General features: G+C 50.4%; 1 protein-coding gene across 1 annotated transcript; it reads right to left on the bottom strand.

Moving 5' to 3' along the window:
- Positions 1–9,250: 9,250 nt before the first annotated feature.
- Positions 9,251–9,766, bottom strand: ASCL2 (achaete-scute family bHLH transcription factor 2). Its single transcript, XM_075753075.1, has one exon. The coding sequence runs from the start codon at positions 9,764–9,766 to the stop codon at positions 9,251–9,253; it is 516 nt and encodes a 171-aa protein (XP_075609190.1).
- Positions 9,767–11,687: the final 1,921 nt, after the last annotated feature.

Genomic DNA, 11,687 nt, shown 5'->3' on the forward strand with positions numbered 1-11,687 from the left:
AGACCGGAGGCAGCAGCGGAGAAAAATGGGCTGGGGAGCCCATAAGGAGACCCCCTCCATACACACAAGCCAAGTCATCTGTGTCTCAGCATATTTCTTTTGGTCCCCAGTGCAAGCTGAGGGCTGCAAATCCTACAACAGGGCCGAATCCTGGGCAGAGAGTGCTTGGGGCTGTTACGCCATACGGACCCCTGTCCTCTGAGATGCTTTAGGAGCATAAAGCTGGAGCATTGAGGCTACCCCCACAGCTGGAGGAGTTTGGGGACAAGCTGTCCCATGCACCCGCGCCTCTACAGATGCCCCCAGCTGCTCTAATGGGGTTTGCTGGGGGCAATCTCTTGCCGTGGGGGTGGCTGCAGCCTGGGGCCTTGCCCCTCACATGCCCGGGCTCATTCCTGGCTTGAATCTCCTTGACATTTCTAGCCCCTCAGTAAGGAAGGAGGTCCAAGTCTACCGTCTCAAGTCAATACATGAGGCAAGCAAACAAAACCAAAACCCCACCACGCATTATTTCTTCCAACCTGCCATTTTTCAGCTGGCCACCTGACTTTTTCCAACACAGACTTGCTAGCACTTTGTTAAGATAGAGACGGAGCCCAGGATTGTTTTGGTAGCTCAGATGTCATCACTGTACTTTGATGCTATAATTCAGAGGTGCTTCAAAATTTCCAGAAAATTTCCTGAAATTTTAAAATAAGTTGACCCAAAGTGGAGTCTTTGCTTCAACAATTGGTCTGTTGTACATTTTGACCATGCAGAACTTTTGACCTTTCAATAAAATGTTTAACATTTTCGAATCCAAAGACATTCCATCCAAACAACTGTCAAAACTGATCATTTTGTAAGCCAAATGCTGCACTTCTAAAATGCTTCTTACTCAGTGCAACTGCATTTTTACTGAAGAAAGAAAGCTATATGGAAAAATCTCAATTCAGACAATAAATTATCAGGGGAAAAAAAGCAGCAATAAATTCTCCACTTAGTTTATTTTCAATAAATAACTTAATCAGCTCTGGCAAACCAATAACTTCCATAATGCTCAGCTCAGAACTCAGTTGGAAGTTCAGTACTTGCTTTGTCGCGCGCTAACAAGCAATGCTTGAAGTGAATTATTTTAACTCTCCAATAGATGTCTCAACTCACTTCTCTTATTAAAATAGAAGAAAACAAATCTAAATGGGCATGAATAAACTAACACAAGAAATTTACTTTGCACTTACCTGAACTCTTCTGGCTTATAACAATTTGCTAGAAAAGAGCTACACGGATGTTTAGATTGCTTCTGTTCAAGCAGGCGTGCATCATGACCCGCTGCCTGGCTATGCAGGAGCTTGCTCCAGAGCCAGGGGTAATCCAGCCATGCAGCGTGGCTTTCTAGCGGGATGAAGGAGCCTACGCTGAGCTCCTTTGGCAATGCTTTAGCTGCTCCTTGCTATCTCTGTACCAGTGCCCTCAGCAGTGGCTGAAGAGAGCAGCCACAAGACCTGGTTATCATATCCTGTACAAGGATGCAGTGATGCAATGGTGTGCTGACACAGTGATGATGCTACTTCATCAGGTTCGAGGCCAATGGTGCTAAGAAGTTGGGATGGAAGATGGCAGCACAATGCAGGTGACTGTTTGGTTCACTTGCAAGGAACGGTCCCCAATTCTTTCCCCAAACGCAGCAGGCAGCCTGCCTCACCTCCTGCCCCAGTCTGTGTCCCTGGGCAGCCCAAGAAGCCCTCATCCTCTGCTCCCTGCCCATCTCTCTGCTCCTTCCCTGGGTGATTTCTGCCACACACACACCAAGCACGGCCCCCGTCCTATACCTCAGATCCCACCAAGGGTCCTGTCCATGTAGCTCAGGCCCAACCCACCATGAGATGCGTCAGACATGGACACTGCCTTTGCTTTCTCTAGCAGGTTTTACTGCACAGAGGGGGTTGGTTATGATTTCTGCTGGGCCTGAAATAGTGCTCAGAGGTCCCTTTAACAAGTTGTGTACTTCTTTTTAATGGCAAGACTTGCCTGCCGGCAACCATTAGCTCTCTTCACCATTTAAAAGAATCAAATTCAGCTTATACCACGTCTGAACTTGGCTTAGGCAGAAGTTTTTCTGCCAGTACCTCACTGTTTTCAACTCCAGTCAGCATTGGTTTGAAGTCATTACTGTCTGGTGGTTGGGGTTTTTTTGGTGGTGTATGCATCCTAAATGAGCTTTGTGGTCTCCCCACTTCAAAAGCCTCTCTGCTCTCACCCCTCTTTACTGGCTGTCCTCTAGCAAGACAAAAGACCAAAGGGTATAAACTATCTCAGCAGCATCCCAGGTCCATGCAGCACGTGGGGATGCAGCCTGAGGGACAGTCATCTGGGCTGCCGGAGAGGGGCTTTGGGGGAATCAGGCAAGACAGTGAGTACAGAGCCATGCCAGGGCGCACCGAGACCCGGCCCCCATCCTTGCCTCCATTCACATTGGACCCAAGCACAGTGCACGCTGCAAATTTCAAGCTGCTTAAAGCACGTTTCACGTTCTCCATTGCCCGGTCTGCTTTGGTGCCAGGTGTCTCCCAGGCAAGGAGAAGCAGTGATGGGGGCCGGCCGGCCAGTGCAGAGCCTCCTCGGCAGGGAATCGCGTGCAGGAGCTTCACCGAGGAGAGCAACCGCTTCCACTGACACCAGTTGGCTTCCCTTTGATATATAGGCAAGCCCATGCTGAAGGCAGGCTGGTGTCAGGGGCGTGTGAGCCAGCAGCCTGTGAGGAGGGCTTTGCAAGTCTTGTGCTGGTAACAGGGTGATGTATTTATTAATACTCTAAATTAGATTTTTATTTACCTAGTGGGTTTCACCTGTTTCTTTCTGTGTGTAGCTATGCTAAAGGGATTGTAGCTCCTTTGTGGAACCTTGAAGGAATTTTGTCTGTAAAAGCGGGAAATGGAGAGAAAGAGAAAATGTGTTATGGTATTGCAATACTTCCTCCTAGTATTTAATATTGTGACTTTTTTTTTTTTAAATCTTGAAGTGCTTCACTCAAAGGAAAGATACTAGCTGTGTTATAAAAGTGTCAACATTTCACTTACAAATTGGTCATTCTTTTGGCAGTGTCTTTAAGAGAGAACTCCCCTTGGGGCTATCATGCCTCTCTCTGGTTTTTCTTCCCCTTAAAAAAAAACCAAAACCAAACAAAAACAAACAACTTAAAAAGCAAGCACAATTTACTGGGTCTGGTGACTGGCTAACTATTGTACTGCAGGCTTTAAGTGGTGGGGGTGTGGCCAGGAGATGAAAGAAGATCAAGAGGGAAGAGAACTGAGGCTTCTCCAGCAGCAAGGTGGATGCCCATAGGTCAAAGCTTGAAGTGCTGCCCTGGTCCCTGCAGCTAAACAATTGTCTTATGAGAAGTTTCTCCTTTTCTGCTGTTCACACGTCTGATCTGACTAACATCTACTCACAAACAGAAGCATTTATAGAGTTCAGAGTGGGTTACAGCCTAATACTTTGTCATTTATCTGTGCTTTTTGCTCTGATTTAATGCATTATACCTTCTACAACTGACTGCTTTCCTGCACTTGTTTCTCTGTTTCATTTCCATGTTCCTCTACGTGACTGTTTTTCTTCTCTGTTGTAAAACAACACTGATAACTTGGGCAGATATAAAATGTCTGTCTTGTCTTGGGTTTTTCTTGCTCATTGTGTGTGAATGCTGGTGAATCCAGCTGGCTGGGATGTATATGAGAACATCTCTCCTGCTTCACCTGTAGCCCAGCCATGCTAGGACTTATGTGGGACACTTATTCTTCTGCCACCTTGTGCCCTGGGACAAAAGAGAGGTGACAACAGGAGTGAGGGGGCAGGCAACACTCTGCAGAAAATATTTATTTATGCTGATACCAACAATGATCTCTGCCTGATCATAGTCTCACTCAAAACCAGGGCAGAATCCCCATTTAAAATACAGCAGGAATGACACGCTGTTTTCCCCTAGCTAAGCTAAGGGTGCTGATGTTCCCCTTCAATTTTCGCCTCTTGATGATGGTGACAGCAGAGGTCAGGAAAGCAGACCCTCTTACTGGGAGTGCCTTAGCCATGCCATTCCTCCTGCTCCTGTACTAGCTTTAGCCTCTTCCTCAGCAGATCTTTATTATGGGGAAAATAATGGATGGAAGAAATTACTTAAATAAAATAGAAAAGACTGAGGACTGTAAGTGTAAAACCTCTCCATGTCCTCACTCAGCTACAGGAGCAGCAGCTCACTTCTCAAAAGCACAAGCCCCAGGGATCAGCTTGAGAAAACCTGTGGTGAGGTCCCAAGGGATGCTCTGAAAGCACCTGGCAGAGCTCCTCCATTCCTGGGAACCAAGGTGCACACAGAGCTCGAATGGAGCTAGGGGTTCGTGGTGTCCCCAGGATTTTTAAGTTATTTGTTATACTGACCAATAGTCTCTCAGGGGTGCAACATTAAGTTGTGATTACAGCTGGTGCTGCTTTAGTATTGTTAGTCCCATTACCCCCATGTATACCTTTGGCTAATGCTTTGTTGATAGTAGTTTCTCAGAAGAAAACCAAACCCTTGTTGGCCGATGCCCAAACTGGGCAAAGCCAGGCCAGCTCTGCCCGCCATTGACTGTGCAAGGGGCTGCCTTTCTCTTGGCTATGCATGCTTCCAGGCTCCTGGCCCACCTCCAGTCCAGATAAGAAATGACTGAAAATGTTACTGTTAGCTAGCTATTCTGTGACCTGCATGAAAAGTGTGAAATGACCTCAGGACTAAGCACACAGCCATCTGCCCACAAACCATGGCAGGCAAAAAGCCTTGCCACACAGACCGAAGGCTGGCAAGACAAGTATTTTCCTGGTGGCTGCTCCCCACAGATGGGAAGGGAGGCAGAAGCAAGCTGATATGCAGTAGCTAGCTTTGCTGCCTGCCGTGCCTGGTCTGTAACAAGATCTTTACGAGGTGTTAATGTAAAAGTGAGTTGTTATAAATTGAAACCAACCATTGGCTGTTCTCTGCAGTAGGATATGTGGTAAAGCTGGTATTTGCTGGTGATATCATGCGGTGGTAGGAACAGGAGAAAGCTCTCTCCATTGGATTCTTACTGCTTAATGTGCTCTGAGGCAGGGATCTCCTGGAGACCCCCGTGGTGCCGCAGCTCTGCTGCGGCTACCTGCCCTGCAAGAAGGATGAGTGATGCCATCCTGCTGTGGAGATGCTGTTGGGTACCCTCGTGCCCGCTTCCTAGTGCTTCTTGTGCACAAACCTTCAAGCAGGCTGCATAGCTCTTTCCTACAAAATTACTTTTTAAGTCACATGTGAAGAAATTTGGAAGGAGTGTAGCCATGGAGCTGAACCTGAGGTTGCCCATGAGGGGTGACAGCATCATTTAAACACTAGAGTACGATAATGCATGGTGCATTGCAAGGAACTATTTTTACCATGTACTGGGCTTCATGTGCTTTGGGTAACAAGTAAACCTGCAGCCTGAGCATCTCAAAATACCAAAGGAAGGGAACATGGTTGAAAACTGAAGGGCTCTTTCAGCCCAGGGAGAGCGGCAGCTAATTCTGACACCATCCTGCAACTTGTTTCTGCTTTATCAGACATGTCTGTGACCTGTGAAATGCTGAACAGGAAAATGGGAACCCGTTGGTGGATGTAGATATGAGAGGTGTACAGAAGAGTGTTTTAGCTGCATGCTGACAAGCCTATGCCTCCTGGCACCCTTAGCTTGCTGCAGCTTTTTTTCTTAATTCTCAGAATTCCTTAGCATATTTCTTCTGCCTGGATCTGACTCTCCTGTAGCCCTGTACTTAGGGTTGGGTTTGTGTCTTCCTGGGGAGTTTCCATTTTAGGCACTGAATTTCTAGTTTTACATCTAAAGAGAACTGATGTGCTCATCAGAGACTTTCCCCATCCCTGCCACAAGTGTTTTGGGTAGCAATCTGGCAGGTACCCACGCTTCCCGGAAGCCCCCGTGGCAGCCCTTGGCTGATGGCAGCTAACCTGGACACTGAAAGTCCCACTGTTATGTGGAGGTGGCTGGTCCAGACAGGGGAACCACCTGGCTGAGAAGGCAGATCTGGTGTTACTCCTGCTGTTTACAGGTGAGTCTCACGGTCAGAGGGCTTTCATCTCCAAGTCTTTGCTCTAGCACTAATTTGCATAAATGGAGCAGAGAGGTCTAGGTGTGAGTTTTCATAGTCAGGAATCTTCTCAACTTGGTCCAAGTAGTCTCCAGGTGGCTGCAGTTAAAGAGAATAGGAGTGAGCCGGCTAGGCTGAAGGTACCTGCTTGTCTCTGCAACTGCCAAAGAACCTACCTTCCATCCTCCCAAATGCTTTCTTAAAAGGGCAGAATGATTCAATACCCTTCTCTCTGGTACAGCCTCTTTAGCAGCTTGATCTGAGAATCTGCTAGTGACTTGTGGTCACCATGACTGGGGAAAGAAATCCCTCTGTCCATCTTGTATTTCTAAAACAGGCTTCTCCCTGCATCCTCTTTCCCTTCAAGTGTTTGGAAGAGTCATGATCACCTTGGGTTTTTTCAAAGTAAATGGTACATTCCTGATTTTCCCCTTATTTAGTTTCTACTGAAATACTGGCTGACAGAATTAAGGTAACTTAATGATGCTAAGTTCTTTTTTCTCCCCTAATATATTAATAATGCTTAAGTGAAAACTGTTTACAGCTAACTTCTTGCCAATACAGTTACAGCTGATGCTGCTTTAATGTTGCTGTAACAGTATCTTGGGTGAGCTGATGAACCTAGTAATGATGGTGTGAGAGTTACTTGACTGAGCTAAATATTGCTTTTGGAAATACAAAAATAATCAGTGCTCCTAAGGAAAACAAACACCCTGCCAAGCAGTAGTAAAACTCTAAACAAATGCACTCTGCCATAATGGGACACTTGTGCAGATAAACACAGCGGTCCTGATTTTCTAAATTGCTTGGAAAAGATGGCATGCTGGTTTAGACTGAGAATAAGCACGTGGGAATCTGCATGGGTTTATGCCTGACTGAACTTTGGAGGCTAACTGTGAGGATGAAGCCCCTAAACCCCCACTGGGGAAAGGTACCATGTTACCCCCCCCATCCCTCACAGCTTTCTCTCCTACTTGTGGGGCTATTGAAGAGCCACGCAGGGCAAAACCTTTACAGACAATATATTGAGCACTTCAATTTCCAAGGCCTTTCAGAAGGCCTGTTTATTAGAGCAACTTTGATAGGGAATGAACTTGAAGCACGATAACTATTGCTCTTGCTTGCAGCCTCCTAAATACTACTTGCTGTTAGAGCCTGCACTTGTCCCATGGGGTTTTTCTTTGCACTTCAAATGGAATCATATATGTGGAATATTCTTGTATTCTTACAGATCTGGATTACAGCACACTCACTGAATTTGGGACTGCTGAGTGATTATACTCCTGAAAACTTCTACCTTCCCACTTATTATGCAGCAGAGATTATACATACAGTCCCTGCAAAGTAGGTCAATTTTAATAACTCCTTCTGCTTTGTGTTCGCTCAGCATATTCTATAGGCCAGCCCATTTTGCTCCATTCAACTAGTAACATTCACTAGAGCTATTTTAAGGGAAGTAACAGCCTCTGCTGTAGTTTTTCATACCATCATTGCTATGTTTTGTTTCACAGCAATCTGTCTTGCCTCTGGCTCACCTCCACTGAAGCAGGTCTTCAGCCTTAGCCCAAAAGTAACGAACAGAGCTTAGCAGTCGGACAGTATTTTCTACGGAGAAATTAATGTTTGCTTATTGCCTTAGATGAAGTGTATGTACACGCAGCTGAAGTTAGAGTAGTCAGAGTGGGATACTGTTGGTTACATGTGGGTTTTAAATAACAACACTGACAGCAGATGCTGCTCCCCTGAATGAAGATACCTCAACCTAACTCCAGAGAGTAGCTGTCAGGACAAACAAACTTCAGATATCCACTCCCTCCTTACCTTCCTACGACTCTCCCAGCACTGCAGGCAAGGGCAGCACTGCCTGCAGCACCTTCTGCATGCTCAGGAAAGGAGTTCTCAGCACTGAACCTGCCCTGTCTCCTACACACATCTGCATCTCACCATACATCATCTCTGCAGTACTTGCATCAAGTCCTGAGTTCATAAAACTTGAAGGGGCAGGGGGGAAAGCAAGCCTGGAGGTTATGCTGTGCTGTTCCTTATTCCCCTCTGCATGTGAAACCTGGTCCAGGAGAACTGTGTCCCTGCTGTGCCACTCATTACTCCCTTCTTCCCATCCCCTCAGGTAGAAGTTACCTTGGGCGTTTCTGGCAAATGCATGCATCTTACAGCACTGAAGCCATTTATAAATAGATTTTTATTTATAAAGTCAATTTACATAAAATATGATACTCTTTTAAAAACTGCATATGTACAACTTAAGAAATCCTAGCAAGTGCATACAAAAATCCCTTCAATACATATTTTTTTTAAAAAAAACTTCAGTTTTCAGAGAAGTGGACCTTCACACCAAGCAAACTCAGACACGATGTCAAGACACAATGTAACTTTACAGTCTTATACTGAAGTGTTTGGAGAGAAAAAAAACCCCACCTTTTTATTTAAACCGTGTACGTTCCCAAAACATTCTAGCTGGCAGTGTTCAAGAACAAGGGAATAGGACTTGCTAAAAATAGAACCATATCCTCACCCCTTTTTTCTAAGGTTTCTTGTACAAAAATAAGTCTTCATACACCAATATTCCCATAGGCAGTTCAAGTTACATATAAAATAGAATCTGACATAATAAAAAATTCCCTCCCCCTCCAGAAACAAGGAAGCATCAAGTGGTTTTAATTTTTCTCCCCCCCCCCCCCCCCCCCCCCCTCCAAAGCAACACCAGAAAGCAGCCGTGAGGGGAAGCGGGGTCGCTCGGGTCTCCTCTCTGCCGGGGAGCTCCCGGCGGGCAGGTGGAGCCGCTGCCCCGGAGCAGGTAGCAGAGCCCCGCCAGTCATTTACACCATTGCACTTTCCACAGCCTGAAGACGACGGGTGAACCCGGCGAGGAAAGCAGCCAGAGGGGTCCCGCCGGGGTGTGTGTGTGGGGGGAGTATTTTGGTTTGGGGGAGGGGGGTGCTGGCTGCTGCGGAGAGCGAGGGCGCTGAGGTACTGCAGGCTGAGGGCGGCTGCGGAGAGATTTGCAAAAAGCCCCGATGGGTACGTGCCCCGCTCCCCCGAGCGCCGGGGGATGGGGGAGAAGCGGCACCCTCCTCCCCTCCGGCTCCCCCCTCACCTCCCCGCCGGGTCAATAGCTCCCGAGCCAGCTGGTGAAGTCCAGCAGCTCCCGCTCCTCGGGGCTGAGCGCCGCGTCGTAGCCGCTCTCCTCGGAGGAGCAAGGCGAGCCGGGCACAGAGGAGGCGAAGGAGGGCGAAGCGGAGGAGTAGCCGCCGCCTCCCTCCCCGACGGCCGCCCGCCCGCGGCTATCGGGGAAGGCGGCGGCGGCGTCGTGCTCGTCGAGGAGCCGCTGCAAGGCGCGGATGTACTCGACGGCGGAGCGGAGAGTCTCCACCTTGCTCATCTTCTTGCTGGCGGCGCCGTGGGGGACGTGCTGGCGGAGGGCGGCGAAGCCCAGGTTGACCAGCCGCACGCGGTTGCGCTCCCGCTCGTTACGACGGGCCACGGCGGCCGCCGTCGCCGCTCCGGTGCCCGGCAGGGCGGCGAAGGCCAGGCGGCGCTTGCAGCGCAGCAGCTCGGGGGAGGCGGGCCGCCGGCGGCCGCGGGGGCCGGCGGGGGGCAGCGACGGCAGGGCCCCGCCGTTCATCGCCGGGCGGCCGCGGCGGCTGGCGGAAAGCGCGCGAAAAAGAATGTTAAAATTTAAAAAAATATTTCTGAAAAACTATATTTAAAAATGGGGGCAAGGGGGTGGGCAGCGCGGGGGGGGGGGGGTGGTGGTGTTAATCCCCACCCCCGTCCTCTCCCGCCGCCGCTCCGCGCCTCTGCGGCGGCCGCCGCCGCCTGACGGCCCTTATCAACGCGCCGCCGCCGCTCGCGAGCCCCCGCTGGCCGCACGCGCCGCGCATGCCGCGCCACGCGCGCCCGCCGCCGCCGCGCCCCCCCGCCCGCCCTCCTCCGCGCGCGCCCCCGCCCCCGCGCGCGCCCGGCGCGTGGCGCCGCCAGCCCCGGCACCCCCCCCCCGCCCCTTCCCCTGCCCCTCCGCGGCCGCCCCGCCCGCGGGCAGGGGGGTGCGTTCCCCTCCCTCGTTCTGCAACTTCTTCCTTTAATCACCGCTTCTATTTTTGTATTTTTAATATTTTAATTTAATTTTTATTATTACTCGGGGGAGGGGCTCCCCTCTCATCCCGCCTCCCTCCGCACACCGGCGCGGGCAAGCAGTAGCAGCCGGGGCTCCCCCTGCGCCTTGGTGGGGTGCCAGTCCCGCGTCGTGTCCCTTCAAACGCGCCATTCCCTCCCCAAAACCGGGCACCTGGCGGGTGGCAGCGCCGGGGAAGGCGAGGAGCGGCGGCGGCCCCGGGAGCGCGGCTGCCCCCGCGGGGCTTTCCCCGCGGAGCGGTGAGTGGAAGCAGCCCTGCCATCGAACACCGGGGTCGGAGCGGCGCGGGCACCCCGCTGCCGGTTGGCGTTTGTTTGGCAAAGCGAAGGGACACGCCGGGACTCTGGTACGCGTACAAAAAAATCATAATAAAAATGTGTAGCAGTTGCGTGAGTCGTTTTACGCAGGCCGTTCTCTACAGGCTGGCTTTTCACGCTTAAATGAGACTTTCAAGGATAAAGGCATGGAGAGGAGAAGAAAAATGCAAAGCCTTTGTGGCTTGGGGGTTGTACGCAGGCTTCCTTTTGCCGTGGCAAGCAACCCCACTTAGCTTTCCATCAAGCAAGCCTTGCTTCCAGCTCCGGGGGGGGGGGGGGGGGGGGGGGGGGGGGGGGGGGCGGGGGGGCCAGCAGGGTAAGGTGCTTTCAGATAGCTGAATTTGACGGGAAGGATGAAGGAGCTGCTTCTTGGTACCCCGGGAGCTTGTGGTGGGAAGTAACTTGCACGCTGGTTTGCTAAATAAGCAGAGTGGGTGGAGAGGCACTACATGCACCCACTGCCCAAGGGCTGCAGCCCACTCTTGGCTTGCAAGCTGTGCTGTCCTTGGGGCCTTGCTCCTGCCCAGCCTTTAAAAAAGAAAACCCCAAAACCAGCATAATGCTAAAACATCTCCAACAGACCCTTTCAGTGGGGTCAGCTCAGGCCCCTTCTGCCTTCTCCCCTGCACCAGCCACCAAGCTGGCATTCACACAACCCCTCAACGTAACCATCTGCACAAGGTGAAGGGTGCTGATCCGTTTGAGGGTTTGCAGCAGCTGTTGCAAATAAATCAGGGTAAGAGAAGTGTTAATTGCCCTCTGCAGCATCTCCCTCCACCCAGAGGTGTGCACATGGGGAGGTTTGAGGCAGTTCAGTTATGGGGCTTCATTTTTTGGCGGGGAACATAAGCCCTTCCCAGGAAAATGCTCAAAGCTGGTGTCTCTGGCAGCAACCTGGTGGCAGGGATGTGTGCATGCCCGCAGCAGAGCCATCACCACACAGGTAGGTGCCGGTGAGGCTCTCCAGCACAATTTGAGTGTCAAAGTAAGGATCTGCGTCCCCTTGGCTATGCTGAACCACTCTGCTGCTGCTCCTATGGTGCATCTAAGCCAAAAATAGTAATACAAAGAGCCATCCATGATTTGTAGATGTG

Source organism: Balearica regulorum, chromosome 5 (assembly GCF_011004875.1).
Source record: "Balearica regulorum gibbericeps isolate bBalReg1 chromosome 5, bBalReg1.pri, whole genome shotgun sequence".
Lineage (NCBI taxonomy): Eukaryota > Metazoa > Chordata > Aves > Gruiformes > Gruidae > Balearica > Balearica regulorum.